Source organism: Porites lutea, chromosome 2, assembly GCF_958299795.1.
Source record: "Porites lutea chromosome 2, jaPorLute2.1, whole genome shotgun sequence".
Lineage (NCBI taxonomy): Eukaryota > Metazoa > Cnidaria > Anthozoa > Scleractinia > Poritidae > Porites > Porites lutea.
In genome coordinates this window covers 50975059-50994308 of record NC_133202.1, presented here as the reverse complement: position 1 = coordinate 50994308, position 19250 = coordinate 50975059, and the positions used below count along the sequence as shown (strand labels likewise).

The following is a 19250-nucleotide window of genomic DNA, read 5'->3' as shown; positions in this document are numbered from 1 at the left end:
TGTGGTACAGTTCAAAGCGAAGCAAAGATTTATTATTGAGAAGATTGTGGAAAGAAGAGATGTTTTGGGGCAATTGGTAGAAGAGTCTAACCTTCCAAATGTTGCCTATAAGCTAGAGGGTTTAAAAAACCGTTAGATGCTAAAGGTTATGAATTCCCTGGCAATCTATTGGTCATAGTGATTTCACCTCTCATGTCAATTGTTGAGGACCTGGTAACTTAAGCGAGGTCACTAGGAATTCAGGCCGCTTACTTAGGGGAAAGCAAAACGAAAGATCGAGAAATATTGAATGGATAGGGAGCGTTTTCTTTGTTGTACGGAAGCCCGGAATCATTAACTGGGGGACAAGAAATTCAGGGCAATGTTCTCTAAGGAGTTCTACCAGAAGAATCCGGTTGCAGGTACATACTGCTGTTCATTAGTAAGTATGCTGATTTGTTTACTAGTAAGGGTGCTACACTGAATTCATTGTGGGGAGTTCTGAAGGGGTAGAATGGGATGTTGTTGCTCTAAGAAAATGGGGTTTAAGTCACTGGTATGCAGGGGGATTCTATCACTGAGAATGGGAAAAAATGTAACAAATGGAGGGTTAAACAGTTTCAATGGGATTGATATCCCCCCTTCAGGACCCTCAGGACAGTAGATCTGGCTTTTATTCAAGGATGCTCAGTAATCTTATGTCTAAAAGCTGACAGACACTTCACAAGAATTATCATGTTTTTTGTCACCATTTATTGACAATTGAAAGCTGATGAAGTAAGCCTTGTGACTGCTTAAGATAATAGTCCAATTGAACATTTACATATTATAAATGGAAAACATCCCATAATACAGATGCCATTACATTAATTTTATTTTTATAATTTTTATAATACTGCTTGAGTTATGTAAATACTAGGGAGCTGTAATATTTTATTTTATTTTAATTTGTTCATAAACGTTTACACTGGGGTGTTTGTTGGTGATTCTTTCTGTCCCAAAGGGTTTGTTATACTAGGTGGCCAAAAAGTATACTATTATTTGAAAACTGTCTAGAAAAATGGAGTGTGCATTATATTGGGGTGCACATTATACACAAGTAAATATGGTATACCTACACATAACATACACTTTTCCAACTTTTCCAACACTCTCTGGAAGAAAGGGAACTGTGCTGTAATTGTCACTTACTGTTTTCAATAATTCTAAGAATCTTTCTTCTTTTAGATATTTTTAAGTGTACAACCTGCAGAAGAGAAAAAATTTCTTCCTTTTTTGATGACAGTAATGAAAACAGCAGAATCATTCCAAACCACTTATGTTGCGACATCAGTGCCAATGACTGTTAGTCTGCTTAAAGAGAATCAAGATGATCTGAGACAGGAATTTCAAGAATCAAATCTTCACTGCTTGTATTCTAGAATTTGTATTCTCTGATTGTCTTGTATAAAGGAAACAATAATTGATAATTGTGATAAATTATGTTCCCTGGAAAGTATTTTAGAGACACTGTGTGGAATGGTGACCATGCAATGAAGATTTTTCCTTTCTGAAGAGGGTGTTTAAAGATTTAAAAATAATTATCAATGAAGAATATTATTGTCAGATGAGGAGAATTATGACAGGGAAGTTATGAAATATCAAACAAATGAACCAAAGGAGAAACTGTTAATATTGCAGCATTATTCTTTCAAAGTAAGTCCAATCTTGTACCATCAATTGCAAGGGAGTTAAAACAATGGCACTGTGGATGTGTTTGAGGGGGTCAGTAAGGGGAAACATCAAGCCAATCATAGATAAATAGTTTGGCAAAAATCACATATTAAGTGAAATTACTTTTATACATGTATTTGTTAAAAGATATCTTATAATAAAAATTCATTTCTACCATATTAGCCATAATTCTAATCACAGCGAAGATTAACCCAGGTTCTCTTATGCGGTTTAGTAAGCCAGAAACCCAGGTCCTTGAAATCAAGAGCTGAAGTTGGATCTTTGGAAAGTGTCCCTATTCCTTGGTCTCTTCTCCCTGGAATTTCCTTAAGGGCGTTCACTTCTTGAAAAGTTTTAGTGACTACAAAAATATCTATATAGACATCCCACCCTTCAACGATTTCTCAACTCTATACCTACTCGTGTCACACACTGCGTGTTTATCGCCCTACAAAACTTTCACACCAACCACTGTCAAACATTTTCGCAAACTCACCTTTCTTTTTTTTTCTTCGCTTATCCGTAAAAACAAACCCACACAGCCTGCAAAAATCGACCTCACTTAACAAGTCAGGATTCAACACATAACCGGACCGAGATTTCGAACTAAACACAACGGCTGTATTTAAATTACGTACGGTAAGGGGAGTTTGGCGCGAAATCAAGAAGGTGCGTGCAGTGCAGCAAGCCAGCAATTCCCACGATCAATCGACGTAGTTGAGTGGCCCGTGCAACGGAGATTTTCACGCTGTAGAAGTTTCAGAGGTCGTGCAACGAACTTGGGCGTCTAAAATGTAGGCTTGGCGTTGTATACTAGACAATATGAGCGAATTAAGGTGTGGAGTGAAAGTCATGCATCGCGTATCGTATCAGCAATAAAAATATACGATACCTTGGAACGATCCGCCCTAAAAATTCATCGGAGAGTGTTTGTTTCTTGTAGCCGCGCTAAAGGTTGTAATTTTTGCGGGTTGTTTACATTTTGTTCTGAAACTTTCCTCGAGGAACTTTCCCCGTTGAACGCGCTACGCAATTATGGCGATTGCTGAGGAAAACTACGTCGTGTAAGAAAACACGAGAGTCACCCGGCAGCTTCTCTTTGCTGATTGGCCAGAAAAAAATTTTTCTGGCCAATCAGAAGCAAGCAATTCAAACGCTTCTGGAACTGGTTCGGTAAGAGTAAGTGCCCAGGGGCTCGTCTCGATCGTACAGTAAACTTTCACCACGAACATTTTATCGACGCGACTAACTGCCCCTGGGTCTCCGAGGATGGTTCACCACAAGCTCTTGTAAGCACTGTTTGGTTGAACAACACACTACATTTTCGTTTACGTGGATGCAAAGAGCAGAGAGAACTGCGATGGGGAGACGTCGTTCTTAAATCAGAGAGGGGAAAAAAAATAATACCTTGAAAACTCTTGTGAACGGCAAACAAGGACTACAACTGGAAAAAAACCCGAGGAATCAGCGTAAAGTGAAGCCGCGTATGTATCAAAACAAAACCGCCGAGTCAGCTGAACGAGAACCCGTTCAGGTTTTATACAAAGCCTACAAAGATAAGCGCCCAGAAAACATGTTGAAGCCAGACTCACCGTTCTACTTGGCAGTAAATTACTTCAAGACTGAAGGCGAATTAAAGTCAGAAGGCTCAAAATGGTTTAAATCTCAGCCAATGGGCGTTAACAAGCTCAACAGCTTAATGAAAGAAATGACCGAAACGGCGTGAATCTCTGTGAAAACAAATCACAGTGGAAGGAAAACACACTACTTCAAAAACTACAAGATAATGATGTGCTACCGAATCAGATCGTTCAAATAACTGGCCATAAAAATCGACAATCAATTAATAATTACAGCTCGTTAAGAGAAAGACAAATGGAGAACATTTTGAAGATTTTGTCGTCCACATCATCTGAACGACGAATGCTGTACTGCCAGCAGTACAGCATAATCTCGTACAAAGTCATTTTACTGAGGCACATTCATCGACTTCAGCCGCTGAAAACACACTCGAAACAATGTTTCAAGGAAATTATGTCACTGGAGGTGTTTTCAATTTCAATCTGGCACCAACTAAAAATGCAATCACAAGTCCAGAACGGGGGCCGAAAGCGAAAAAAAGCTATATATAATTGAAAGTGACGGCAGCAGTGGAAGCCAAGAGTTAACTGTTGATGCTGAATGTGAAGGTGAACCTGAATAATTCAGGTCTTTTAATATTGTGCATTTTTATTCAAGCACATAATAAAGTGAGAAAATTGCCAAAAAAAAAAAAAAAAGAAAAAGGTAACACACCATACCTCGGCAACTAAAACAAGATCTTGAACTTCTTGGTGCACGTTAATATTTTTAAAATTTTGCACATATATTTATCCACGGCACATGAGCTAGGCGTTTTATCCTTCGCCTGATTTTTTTCGATAAATTATTTGCACGTTTTAAAGGACAATTACGTTGCCTTTTTTAATGAAATTTCGTATGTCTTATTGCTATAACATTCAGAATACAGATAAACCCTACTTATTTTCTCTAATCCAAATTAAAATTGTGCGTAAGATCTATGTTTTATGACATGTAGACTGATCATTCAACGATTAGTCCAAGAAATCGTTCCCATGGTAATTCGTCAATGTCTAATAATAAACAGAATATTACATGTCCTCTTGTGGATACGAATTTTAATCTTCTCGCGTTCAAGTCGATATCGCGAATGAGTGAGATATCGACTTGAACACTCGAAGATCAAATTCTTATCCACGTGCGGGCATGTAATATCCTCTCTGACTATCTCCAGTTCAGTAAGATCAGGCGAGTATTTCTCTGCATGTACAAGCTTGTGTGTTAGCTAAAGCTGGAGATGAGGCTTTCGTCAGTATAGTGGGCGTGAATTGCACGTATATTTTTTCAACTTTCTCATCTCTTCCGTTTGACTTGTAATGGACATTGACATGGCGAGGAGAAAAAACGACCACAAAGGCGGGTTTTTTTAAATGCCTGTGTCTTTAAAGTTATCAGAGAAGTAATTGTGTATTTTAACTAGATTTGAAGATTTTTTCTTATTGCTGAATACGTTCAAACGAACATTCCCTGAGGAGCTGAGACCCTCCCTTCATAACCTAAGTGATTTTACCTAGTATTAATCAAAGAATAGAATGGGGGAGCCGCTCCTACAACGTATTTACTTGGAAAACCAAGTTGGAGCAGTCAGCGTGGAATCAGAGTCAAATGAAGAAGCTCCATGCTTATATGATGAGGTATATAAGAGTCATAATGAACGCAGCGAATGAACACTGACATCCAGGAAGGACAAGGTCACGAATGGGGAAATTTGCTGCAGAACAGGACTATCATCAATGGCTGATATTCTCATTGAGAATAATCTCAGACATGTCAGATGGCTGGGTCACGTGCATAGGATAAATAATAACAGACTATCAAAGAAGCTGTTACACTCTCAACTCTGTTTGGGAATTGGGAATGCATAACCATGGGAGGCCTTGATTAAGGTTCAAAGATGTTGCTGAAAGAGAAACATGAAATGGAGGGACATCGATCCCAACCGAAGAAGAATTATTAAACTGTACTGAACGCTAGAACAGCCTTCGTCGAACCGACTGACTGACTGCGATGATAATGATCATGATGACAAATTAGCAGAGAAGTGTACTGTGGCTCACGGTTTGTGATAACAAGGTTGGGGCACCTGGGGTTCTTAATCTTTAAAAAAAAAAAAAAACGAACGTAGGATATTTGGTTCCTTGCAATCAAATGCCTATCAACTTCAAGAAAACTAAAGCCTCTTCTTAAGCCAAGTTTACATGATGCTGAGACGACTGATACCGTACCGTCAGAAGTATTTTCCCCCTAAAAATTCCAGATTTAGAAAACTAATAAAAAACAACATTTACCGTTCTTTTTTGTTTTTCTATCCCTTATTAAACTTGAACTGATTATGTGCAGCTCTCTTAAACAGAAAGCTTCATCTACCGGTCAGTCTTAAAAAACCAGAATTACTTATTAAGCTCGAAAGCTAAGCGCCTCTGACCACCGTACACTTCTATCTAAGCCATAAATTTTATTTTTTTTCCTTCTTCTTCTCCTCCTTTATTAGTGTATTCCTACCTTACTATATATAATGTAAATATTTTTATAAAAGTGTAAATAAAAATTGAATTGAATTGAATTGAATATAGTTCTAGCGTCTTCTGAGACGGCCACTGGCGTGCGGTCCAACATCCCTAAATCAACCATGATTTAAAAGTATTTTGCGAAGCCTTGAATTTAAATTTGACTCCATATTCGAATAACTTGTTTTGGGCAGCAACAAATTTAAAAAGATAAAATGAGAAGTAGAAGACGTCTGATTGCCAATCTGGCAGTATGGATTTTAGTCATGTACCTCCTGATACAATGTGGAATTTTTGTCTACAAACTGGAAGATAGATCAGTAACAGGTAAATTTGTTGAACATGTCCATTAATTCTTTGTTCTTCTATACAGAGTCTGGGCTCGGCCCTTGTTAAAGCTATAGAGTTGGATCTTTAAAACAATCTTTTGGCATATCCCTGATCGAGAGCCAAAGCGAAGGGTATAGAGTGGTACCTCGAATAACGTGGGCCTCGAAAAATTTTGGCCCGATCTCGAAATCTCGGAAGTGTTTTTAATGGGTCTCGAAGTGTCGTTTTCGGCCAGGTTTTGCCTCTCGGAGTTTCGAATTATTTTTGGCTGACGGGTCTCGGATCAAGTCTCGGATTTGTCGCTTTTTCTTTCTGTATTGTCTTTACTTATGTACTCTGAAAAATTTGACTCGTACAGTCCAGGGTACAGCTTATCGAACAAGACAGTAAAACAAAATAAAGCAGTATACGGGTAGGCTTTCGCTAGCTTCCAGTGGCGTTTTCACTCATTTTATATAGCTTTATCTGTACCATTTTCTCGCATTCAAAATTTTCAGCGATTAGAATCTCGGGCTCAGATTTTTCAGAAGTAAAGTCTCGAGCTCGAATTTTAAAACCAAGGTCTCGCAGTCTTTCAAAATCTCGAATTTACCATTCTACACCCCTAAAACGTGAACAATCGTCTCTATGTACGACAAGTTCTAACGCCTATTTAAATCCACTGACCCCATCTAAACGCGTTCTATAGCCAAGTGAGATAATCTACTACTGGGAATTATGGCACAAATTAGATGATTAGAGGCTAAAATTGTAGAAAAACATGAACATCTGGTAAAAATAAGGTAATTCATACCTAATATTACCGAGTTAGCAGTATGACTGTCAACAAAAGAACAAAATGCACGCTATTTTTTCCATTCTTTGCCAAATTAGACATGTCACAACAAGCAAGTTTCTTGCTTTGAACATAAGGATGGAAACTTTTTTTAAAAAATACCATATTTTCTTTCCTGCTAGAAGTGGCAAGAACTTAGAGGTTATTGTATTTTATTGCCACAAGTAGAAATATATGGTAAAAACTATAAGTTTTTCAAACAATTTACAAGTCTCTTGTTGCATTTTTCACGCAATGCCAAATGACCATGGAAATTACCAACGTCATTTGCCAAAATAAATAAAAAAAAAGATGATGGAAATTTCCAACGTCTTTTTCAAAATCATCTAACTATCATCACGTTAGTAAATCTTCCCATCATCAAGTGCACGTTACTAAACTTTGTTTTAAACGTCGCGCTACTGCCGTGCCGAACTCAATTTGTAAATTATAAATACATTAGAATACATTTAAAAGTTTGCTAAACAGTTTCTTTATTTTTGTGTTTTGTTTTCGGCAATTGCCGTTCTATTGGACTGAATTAAATTTGACGTCTCAAACCAAGTCGTCCTAGTGTCGTTCTGCAGTCGAGCTACAGTCGAGCCAGCTTAGCACGGCAGTAGCACGACGTTTGAAACAGGCCTAAATAAGGTCTGACAAAAGTAAAGGATGATCACTCAATCATCTCTTGGAAGACATGACAATGTGTAAAGTTCCTTGACAGTCTGTTTTTGAAAAAGGAATCAGTTAAAAAGGTATATTAGTACGATATTTAGAGACTTTCAACATACACTAACACCCGAAAACAATATCCTTTTCAAAATCTCTGCCTGGAGTTTATTCTTAAAATATTCTTAAATTTTCGCAAATCTCAGCCTCGATATCCTTATAAAATATATCCTTATAAAATAAAAAGAGTGCATGGCGTATTCCTATTCGTTTTGAACAATTTCAGAAACTGACTTGCCATTTTGTTTTTTGCCGCAAGCGAATTTTTTTTTGCGACCAGCATGATTTCTTAGTTGCTACGGACGCTTTGTTTTCAAAAGGTGACCAGAGAATTTCCTGCTGTGGAAATTTAATTAGTAAATTAATTTCTGGCCGAAAAGCGTAATCCGATAAAGTGTCAACCTTGTCATATGCTACTACCGACAGTAGTAATTTTTGAAAGGTCAGAACGTGAACAGGATAGTAAAAAGCAGATGAAAATACAACCCTTTTCATTATAAAATTAAAATAAAGCTTTTGCTCATAGTAAATTGTACGCCTTGCAAAAATTTCAAGTTTTTGCGTTCCAGATAATCTTTTGCCAAATTTCAGCACGAGGAATCCACCCACGGAAAGCAATGATCAGGAAATAAAACGGAAGTACGAATTATCTTTTTAAAAATATATTTTCCGTTTCAAACTTAAATGCTTCAAGGCTGAGCGAGATTTTGCCTTTTGCGACCGGCCGATGCAATGCTACTGATCTGTAGCGGTGACACGGAGTCGAGTGTAAATTGAGCCCGCTTTTTAGGCATGCGATTGCCTGCGGTCTTTGTTTAGCGCCGTAATATCGTCTTAAACTGCAAGTAACCCAGGCTCTGTGATAGTACCACATTACGGTTCTGGAAAAATTACAGTGTTTGTATGGGGGTAAAAATACGATCCTAAAATTTGTGCAAATTGCGAAAAGCAGCAATACACTAGGTGTGTCGCCCGTGTTTCTGTCAGTTAGAAATTCATAGCATTATTAATTTACCTACAAACTTATCTAAAAGTCATCTTAAGCGAGTAGGTTTTTGATAATGCCATGATGTTCTGTGACTTCTAAGTGCAAATTGTGAAATGCAACAGAACACTAGGTGTGTCGCTCGTGTTTCTGTCAGTTAGAAATTCATAGCATTATTAATTTACCTGCAAACTTATTTAAAAGTCATCTTAAGCGAGTAGGTTTTTGATAATACCATGATGTTCTGTTACTCCTAAGTGCAAATTGTGAAATGCAACAGAGCATTAGGTGTGTCGCCCGTGTTTCTGTGAGTTAGAAATTCATGGCATTAATAATTTACCTGCAAACTTATCTAAAAGTCATCTTAAGCGAGTAGGTTTTTGATAATGTCATGATGTTATGTGACTCCTAATTAAGTGCAAATTGTGAGATGCAACAGAACACAAAGTGTGTCGCCCGTGTTTCTGTGAGTTAGAAATCCATGGCATTATTAATTCACCCGCTAACTTAGCTAAGTCATCGTAAATGAGTAGGTTTTTGATAATGCCATGATGTTCTACCATGACTCCTAAGTGCAAATTGTGAAATGTAACAGAACACTAGGTGTGTCGGCCGTGTTTCTGTGAGTTAGAAATTCATAGCATTATTAATTTACCTGCAAACTTATCTAATAGTCATCTTAAGAAGGCGCTTACAGCGGCATTGACAGGCCTCGCCTGCTTGGAGATTAGATCGAGAAATGAGGAGGCGATTAATTCTACAAGAAACATGATTTACTCGCTAAAGATTTTTTACTTCCTACTATCGATGTCAATACTTTTTATTTGTTTCTGAATTGATCTAGTGCGTATGTTATAGCGACTAGAAGACGCATCTCCGGTAGTCGCTTCTCTCCGTCCGGGAAATAGTAGTGGAGAGAAAAGCGACGACCGGAAATACGACGTCTGCTGTTCGAAGGCTATACGCGTATATAAATACACGAAAATTTAAGGGCCTCGATTCCAAAGACATCATTATCAGATATTGAAAAAGTGGTTTACATGGCACGTCATTTCAATCATCGCCGAAAATAAATCGCATGCTCAGCACAAGACTCATTTGCATGGAGAGGGATGAAAAACGAGCTCCCCTAAAAATACCTGCGTGGGAGGTTACGACCATAAATTCCGGGGGGTTCTTCCAGAAAAATTCGGAGGGGGTGTGCGGTACGCTTCCTGAAAGCGTTACCCTATTTCAGACCAAAATCTGTGATTTTCCCTACCCCATTTGATACCCTAATTCAGACCTGAAGCCCTGGGGCCCGGCGCGTGACCGGAGCGCGTGACAAGCTGTCACGGCACGTACGCGGTAGTTGTCGTAAACATTAAAAGGGAAATGGTCTTATCGCCAAATGATGAAATAGTAGCTAATTCTTCTAAAAACGAATAATTTGAGTCATTTACAACGTTTTTATTAAATAATCTATCACGGGTATTGAAAATTCAAAGTTTGATTAGAAATATATTTTCGTTTTAGTCGAATTCAAACGTACAGAATTTTTTACTTCTTATGGAAGTCATTTGGAATAATACCAAATGATCACAATGCAATTAAAATTCATGCAAAGTAGGAGACAGCGTTTCTTTTTGCAGCTAACTGCTTTTACCATCCCAATCTATGCTTAACATATTCAATCATTTAATCAATATTTCAATAATTACTGTCCAACAAGCAATTTGGTTTCAGGAAGGGTTTCTCAACTACAACAGCTTTAACCTCATTTGCTGATGAAGTGCTCTTAAACATGGAACAAGGAAAGCTTTGCGGGGCCGTGTTCATCGATGTAACCAAGGCATTTGACACGGTAGACCATCAAATAATGTTATGCAAGCTATCCGAGATCGGCCTTTCTGAAACAGCTCTTCATTGGTTCCGTTCTTACTTAACTGGTAGACAACAGCGCACATCATGTGGAAATGAGTTATCTGAGGAACTTCCAGTCACGCATGGGGTGCCACAGGGTAGCATTCTAGGGCCTCTGTTGTTTCTGATTTACATAAATAACTTGCCAAATGAGCATAACTCCTGCTACGCGTCACTTTATGCAGACGACACTGCAATTTATTGCTATGGTACATCCTCAAAGGAGTTGAGTGATAAGTTAAATAACGATCTACTGGGTGTGGCGAAATGGCTTCATGATTACAAACTGACTTTAAATTTGGACAAAACTAAATGCACGCTTATCGGTAGTAATAGGAAACGCGAAAGCAAAGTAGATTTGACTGTTTCAGTTTTAGATCATAGTATAAGTAATGTTCACAGCTTTAAATACCTCGGTATACATATATCTTCGGATTTCACATGGACTGATCATATTGAACACCTAACTGGGAAAATCAATCAGAGGCTTGGGCTTCTCAAGCGTATAAAGCATTTATTGCCTTTCAGGGCGCGTCTACTTTTCTATAAAAGTCTTGTTATGCCCCTTTTTAAATATGCTGATCTAGTATGGCGCGATAAACATAATATTACCCTTATGTCTAGTTTGCAAGTTTTCCAAAATAAGGCCGCTAAAGTTATTTTAAATAGACCATTGTACTCGGCTCCACTGAGGCATTAGCCGTTCTCAAGTGGCTGCCTCTAGAGAAAAGGCGATTTCAAAGAAGGTGTGTACACGTATACAAATGCATCAATGGCCTAATTAATCACGATATGGACTTGATTAGACAAGACGTACTTCATAGGCATAATACACGTAACAAAGGCAACTTTAGATTACCACGTGTCAAAAGAAATTGGGGGAAGCAAAGAACACAATATCATGCCGTTTCCAATTTTAACTCCCTCAGTCAGACGATCAAAGACTCAAGGAATGTAAATAGTTTTAAACGAAATGTTTTTAAGTTTTTATAAATATAGCTACTTACGTTTAATTTTTACTGATACTTAATTTTAATTTTTTATGCATTTTTTGTATCTTTTTAATCCTTTTGTAATTTTATAGCTTTTTTTTTTTGTTTTTATAATATATATCTAGTTTTCAGGTCCCTTTTGAAAACCATATCTTTTATGAAAAAGTTTCCTCAATAAAGATGATTATTATTATAAGCAATCAGAGATTACGAAAGTTGAACCTAGGCCAACAAATGTCGAGCTTTTCATAAAACGCAGCAAACTCTTATTTGGGTCGACCTTAATTAAGTTAAGACTGTCTGTTGGGTCAGATGTCGGACTTACGACGTGTCGAACCAATCAAATGAACCAGACAAAAAAGAAAGCCGGCCAGCGGGTGTTCAGTAATATATTTTCTCCCGAACGTGGCTAAATATACGTATAAATATCACACAAACTTACTAATTTATTCATTTAGTTCGTCGCATGTGAAAACAGTGAAGATCGACGTTTGTCCCGAAGATGATCTTCAGACGTTCTATCCGTCTGAGGCAGAAGCAGAACGTGTTGGACGTTCCAAACTCATTCAGACGAACTTAACCGATCAAGACGTCGAACTTTTCATGAACTTAACGCACTAAGTTTGGTTCGTCTCATGAAAAGTTCGACTTTTGGCCTTGGCCTTACTGATATTATATTGTTATTAAACACAACGTTTGGTGATTCTTCGATTTAGCTTGTATATCAATTACACTACAAATTAGCATGACAATGCCCACCAAAAAGAAGACCCTGTTTGAGCAAAAATAGGGTTTGCATCCCAGTCAGAAGTTCGTCGGGTTTGGTCACGCGTTCCTTCCATCATTCGTGGGGAAGGAACACGTGACGAAGCCACAAGATCAACGCCAGGAAGATCGGAGTAAATCCGTTATTGTCTTCCTTGGGGCGTTCAGATAGTGGGAAAGGCGTAAAAAGAAATGCATAGGATATAAAAAGGCGAGAGGGAAAATTATATTGATGAGAAAGTACAAATAGCTTCAAGTCTTGTGTTGTGTTGTTGTGCTAAAATTGAATATTGAAATTGTCTTGAACTCTTAAAGAAGTAGCACCAGACCTCAGTCATTATTCTCTTTTGTTTGCAGAAGAAATCGGCTTTGTTCCCAATGAAAGAACAAACAACCTACCAAAACTGTTTCAGAACAGGGCACAGGTTCCGCTAAATAACTGCTCTATACCTGATGACTGGTTGTATCCACTTTGTAAATACAAAATTGAGGTAACTACACTATATATGGTAAAAGGTGCCTTTAACCAATTCTGTAAAACGAGCCAAAAAATGTTTAGGAGAGGTAAAAGAGTCTGTTAGGAGCAGGATGTGTTATTTACTACCGATCCATCAATTTGCAGATCCATTGATCTAAACTGGTTCTTGAAGCAGTGAGGCGAAAAACAAATCAAAATTAAGTAAAGAAAAAAAATAGCCCGACATCTCGCTTTGAAACGCCAACCTTTTTCACCGGCAACATTTTTTGAGTCATGCAGGAAATACACTGGATTAGGGTGCTGTATCGTGCGGCCGTAATCTTACTTTTTAATTTAACAGAATTAATAATTTCTTTTCCAGATGAATATGATATGCTGGCATACACCGTCCTTAGTATAATAATCATAGTCATAATCATAATGATTAAAAAAATGTTAGAGTAATGATAAAAAATGTTATCAATAACCTTTGAAATTGTCGCAATATCTGTCTATTCTTATTCCGGAATACGATCAATCCAACGCACCCCAAATTGTCTTAACTGAGGTATATGTTGCTGTTCATCAATTTCTATCGATGATGGCACGAGGCGAAAGGACTGATGCAGTGTGGAGCTGTGGCTAGACTATCCAATACGGGTGCGGACTGCTCTGTCGCATTCTGGACACTGGTGAATTTCTTGGGCAGATGGCAAGGAGATGACTTTGTGCTTGCACAGCTGAAGTTTGCTCTGAGCTTCTGCTCTTCTGCTCGAATAGGACAGCGACTTTATTAATTATTCTACGCCAGGTTGGTAGGTCAAGTGCCAGAGTCTTCCAGGTTTTACAGCAAAACCAAATGTCCAGCGACTGTTTGAGACAGTCCTCGTAGCGCTTCTTCTGTCCACCCTGGGAACGTTTCTCCTTGACTAATTCGCCTAAGAATAATCTTTTTGGGGAAGAGTGTGTCCCATCGTGCTTTGATAGCAAGCCCACCTAGCCTGGGCTCTCTAGAGCAGAGTGCATGGCGTGCGAGGTAGAAGAAGAACTCAGTGTTAGGGACTTCGTCGCACAGGTTACCTTCAACTGTTTTCTTAGGCAGTTATGGTAAAATTGGTTAATCTCTTGGACGTGGCGCTCGTATAATGAGCATGTTTCACAGGCATACAGTAATGAGGACAGCACCGCTGCCTTGCACGTGCGTTTTTTCAGCTGCCTCTCTTTTGCCAAACCGTGTCACTAAGTCGTCCGTAAACTGAGCTGAACTTGGCAATGCGTGAATTGACCTCGTCTTCCATTTGGGCAGAGCTGGAAAGTGTACTGACTAGGTACGTCAACCTCTGTCAACGGTCTTGGAAATTTCCTCTTTGATAGTGTTGGCTGGTATACCACACGCGTCGTCTGTGTGGCAGACTGGTGTAGAACGTCAGTTTCTTTGGCACTGGTTGTACCCCCCAAGGTTATCGCAAGCAGTAGAAAAACAATCGATGCTCAATTGCTTATAGGTTTCGGTGGCAGTGTTAAGCGCACAGTCATATGCGAACAGGAAGTGACGCACTGTAACTTCGTTGGCCTTGATCAGTTATACCTGTAGCCTACGCAAGTTGTATAGGTTTCCATATAGATACCACTATGACTTTTTTTCTTCGACATTGTGGGTGTAGACGGCTCCGTCAACATGACTGTGAACATCATGTTGAAGAGTTTGGGGGCAAGGACACATCCTAAGGCTTGCTTTTCTCAGTTAGTGAATGAAAATTCTTCAGACTAGTCTGAAGTTAGTCTCGTACTCAAGAGAGCATGCCGTCGTGAAACTTACGCACCATGCTTATGAACTTATCTAGATAGCCAAACGTTCCCATGATCCTCCACAGGCCCTCGCAGCTAACAGTGTCAAAGGCTTTTGTCAGATCTACAATTGTTATGTAAGGATCTTTATTCTGTTCTTGACGCTTTTCCTGGAGTAACCGTGTCCACAGCAAAACACCATGTCCACAGTTCCACGGCCCTTCATACGCCACAGTGACTTTCTGGGAGGTGGCCGTCCTCCAAGTGCTGAATAAGGCAGTTGAAGAAGACCCTTAAAACGATCTTGTCAGCGATTATTAGGTGAAAAATCCCTCAGTGATTATCGCATGACTGTACATTACCCTTTATCTTGTAGAGATTTCAACAGAGGCCTTGACTTCCTTCTGTCAAAAGGACTGAAAATGTTCGGCTAGTTTTTGTAATGAGACTAGCCCTCCTGCCTTGAGGACTTTAGCTGGGGTGGATTATGATCACTTTCTAAAAGTCCGATTTTACTGGAGGCTTTGATAAGGATTTGGTGATCTCTACTTGAGGCATACAAGCATAAATATGGCTTCAAAATTGATAGAAATTAAAAGGGCATAGTTAGGACACCGTTAAAAACTTGAGCCATATTTCCAGGATGGAATTCTTATCAGTGACCAGAGCTGTCCCTTCACCGTCATGTTCCAGGGGATTGGGGCTAATAGAAGTCTTCAGGGCATCAGAGAAGCTTTAAGTGTTATTGTTGTCAGCATGATATTGAATCCCACCTGCGATTTTGCTGAGCCAGGAGTCCTGTGTCTCTCTGAGCTTGGATTGCACCTTTTTTGGTGGAATATTAGGCTGCTTTATAGGAAGCAGAGCTGCTATCTTGTTGATGTGAAGTGTGGCGTTTCTCGTCAAGCAACTTTTGGATTTCCTCATTGTTCTCATCAAACCAGTTTTTATGTTTGCGTGTATTTCTGCCAAGTTGAGGGAATGCAGTATGGTATACCGTATCTCTCTCGAACCGAATGCCTTTCTAGCTTTCTGACATAAAACCACTCTTTTAGTATTTTTCGCATGTGGGCGCCGCCTGGGCAGGATGTGACGTGTTGAGTTTTGAAATGATGAGTCCGGTCAATCCAGCAGTCTGCGCTGCACAGCCCATCTCTTCTGCTAACGATAACATAATCGATTAGATGCCAGTGCTTGCTGCCAGTGCTTTCTGTGTCGTCATTGTCAGCGCGTATGCACTGATTACGGTGTCGTAGTATGAGGCCATCATTGAATCCTTTGAGAAGGTTTTTATAAAGTTGATCAGATGTATTCTAACAGAAAATTCCATTCCTACTTCACGAAGTTCTTCACTGTAACGACCAATCCAGAAAAACTTGTAACCAGATTTGAATACTGTGAATATCGTCAGCTGACCTTCCAATACTGGGTAAGAATGTTGTACCTGCCGAGATCTGTTACGACAATTGTTGTCTGTCTACCAGGTTATCAGCTTTGGTGCTGTCTGTGAGCTTAAACGCATACCATGACTCGGTAGTCAATGATATTTTATTTTGAAATTTCGACGGCATAAACTGCATCTCCTCCTGCCCGGGTAAGCAGGCCTGGGTAAGGCGAAGACGCGCATGTTTAGGGCAACTTGTCTAATCCCTTTTTTAGGCCATGGAAGTTAATAGAGAGATATCCTAAAGAGGACTTCTCCTCAAACACCAAGGGGGGTTCAAACTCCACTGCTGCCTCGGTTCAGTACAAAGCGACCCTAATGTCATGGGCCGCTGGTGTCCAGGTTCTGAGACTACACCTTCCAGTAAACCTCCACCTGCTACTTCTTCACTCTCGCATTGCCACAGGGCTTAAAAGATTGGGGGATGGTTGTGGATTAACTTGCTCTAGAATCGGATGAAGGCGAGGAAATGTTTCGCAGCGTCTTCAGCGTCACTCTCTCGTCTTGAGTTATCTGTGCCAAGCGGAAAGACATGGTCAAGGCGACTGGAGATAAAGCAGGATGAAGTAGATAGCCACCAGGTTTGAGTTTTTCCACCAGTGCCCTTAAGGCTCCACACCATCAGTTGCTTGCTGGCCGTTGGCTCACAACGAGCTCACTGATAAGGGCACCAAAGTTGTCATGGCAGCATATACTTTCGCTTAGTAAAGCGACTACGTTCATATATTTTTCCCAAAGCTAAATAATGCGCATTTTAAATATGTGTGGTTTTACAATCATTCGATAAGCGGTTATAATTTATAAGCCCAGCCTTCCATGATCAGTCAGTAGTACACAGTTCATATACATTCAGAAGCATGTGCATAAGCGTCCAACTGGCCATTTGCTCGATGAAGACATTTTACTACTTCTACCAGAATGCTTCAGTTTTCTGCTTTCTTGTGCAAATTAGATTTTCTGCTGTTTTAATCCTGGCTGGAATTTCCACATTTAAATATGAAAAGAAACACGAAATGTATTTGGGGTTTACTATTTAAAAACATGACGCCATACTCCTGATGAACTGTACCGTGTTTAAATAAAGAACTATCCTATTCTATTCTATTCTATTCTATTCCATCGTACAAATGGCCTATTGCAAGTTTACGGAATGAGCAGCCACATTCTAAATCTAACCGTCCTCTTATGTCTAAGTGGTTTACCAGTCTACTTAACAAATCTAGGCGAAAGCTACAATATAAGAGTCACCAAACTTTCTCCTTCTATTTTTGTCTTTATCTATAGTGGATGAAACAAATATGGTCAAAAAACAGAGAATGTTACGTAAACCAGCATGGTGTAGATCCAAAGGATAACTGCAATCTGCTGATCTATTTCAGTGAGGTGATTTAATGTAAAAGTGATTTTTGTAATGTACAAATTGTGCCTCGCATTCCTTTAATGGCCGTTCACCTAAATTTGTAGCTGGGCTACACTACTATGGGGTGGGTGATACATCGACGTTACACATGCATATTATTCTATGAGGACAGGTTGCAAAGTTTGGAAGATAATTGTCATAGGCCTAGCATCTTGTTCTAGCTCCCCTAGTTCAGACAGACTTCGGTTATGCAGGAAATGAGATTATAGAGTCTTCGAGAGCCTGTGATGAATTCTCCGAAGTTTAGAGGCCCTCTTATAAGAAAAGTGCCTTACAGTGCTGCAAACTGCGAGAACAATTTGAATTTAATGATAAGGGATCCATTATTGCTTCTGTTCCTCTGCTGGGAAGAAATTTGAAGCAAAGAAATGAAAAACATGCGCCCGAGTGCTTCTCCCAGAAGATAAGATGTATCCGCTTTACTTTAGGGTATCCCTTCATTGTCAGCCAAACCTTTTGAAAAATAGTGAGGCTTCTTAATATATTGAATGGTCCGGTGGCTTTATTTAATTTTCGTTTTCAAATTCTTTTTTCTTACTTTTTAAGGTGGAGAAATGGTGTCCAACGTTACCTTGGCGAAGACATTTCTACCCTTTTAAAAAGCACAGTAATAAACTGGTTTGGAGATTTAATAATCATTTACTTCGGTCTTAAAAACAGTTACCAGTGATCCCTTTGCCAGTGCAGTATGAACGCTCTTTTAACTTCATGTTTTATTTCTTAGAACCGCAACGAGAGTCGGTATGACAGTCAGGAAAATTTGTCTTAAACTTCTTTATTCCAAGAAGAAAACCTGAACGTACAAAACGTCAAAAAAATAAACATAGAATTGATGCTTTGCTTTTACGAAAGACCCGGTCAAGTGGTGTAAAAACTAGCGTCTTTTAACTGCCTGATCATTTTCCTGAAAAAAAAAGCGTGCTAGTGGCTTTTCTTTCCTGATTAGATGGCAGGAGATTGCATCATTCCACTTCGACCAGGTAAGAAACTAAAATAGATAACCTTTACTTCACAGCTTCATGTCCGGGACGATCTCACAGGATTGATGCACAAATTGAACGAAAGTAAATACCAGTTCATGAGAGACCGTATTACAAGACTTTGGCCAGAATGGAGGGCTGCAGCTGAGAGGCTTGAACAGCAAAAACCAAGCTTTGGAAATCGACAGAGAAAAAACGTATGTTTGACAAATAAAGTGAAACCTTCTAGTGCACGCTTTAAAGAGGTGTTTGATTCACATTGGTTTTTGTATTCATTATCTTTGTCATTTTAATCATCATCATCCTGATCATCGACGTCGTCGTCATCGTCATCGCATTATCGTTGTCATTGTCATTATCAGTTCTGTTATCTTTATCTTCATTATTATTACAGAAAATCATAGATATCGAAAAAAGTTCGGGCCTTTGCACGCTACGTCAGGAACAACGACGAAAGCCTTCCCTATATTTCTTTAAAAAAATATTTTAGACTGAATGGAGTGGTTTTAAATATGTACCAATAGCGAGGACATATATGATTTTTATTCATTTGCTTATTCTTGGACAACGTTTTTTGAGTTTAATAATAATAATAATAATAATAATAATAATAATGATAATAATAATAATATTAATACAGTAGAACCTCCCGTAACCGACCACCCAAAATGCAAAGACTGAGTGGTCGCTTACGGGAGGTGGTCGTTTACAAGAATTGAACCGCAGGGGGTCTCCTCTGAGAAGAAGTCCAGGCACAACTACTTTATGGAAGACAATTTATTGCATGCTTTATCTAAGTTGGGGTATGTGAAGTTCTATGTTGTC

At 39.0% G+C, this 19250-nt stretch overlaps 1 protein-coding gene across 1 annotated transcript in view; it reads left to right on the top strand.

The window, feature by feature from the left end:
- Positions 1 to 5999: 5999 nt before the first annotated feature.
- LOC140926372 (alpha-1,6-mannosylglycoprotein 6-beta-N-acetylglucosaminyltransferase A-like) overlaps positions 6000 to 19250 on the top strand; it is a 28460-nt gene continuing 15209 nt past the window's right edge. Inside the window, exons 1-5 of the mRNA XM_073376124.1 lie at positions 6000 to 6146; positions 12694 to 12827; positions 17310 to 17408; positions 17992 to 18063; positions 18461 to 18622. Coding sequence (XP_073232225.1) covers positions 6035 to 6146; positions 12694 to 12827; positions 17310 to 17408; positions 17992 to 18063; positions 18461 to 18622 — 579 coding nt within the window. The 5' untranslated portion in view covers positions 6000 to 6034. The remainder of the gene's footprint in view (positions 6147 to 12693; positions 12828 to 17309; positions 17409 to 17991; positions 18064 to 18460; positions 18623 to 19250) is intronic.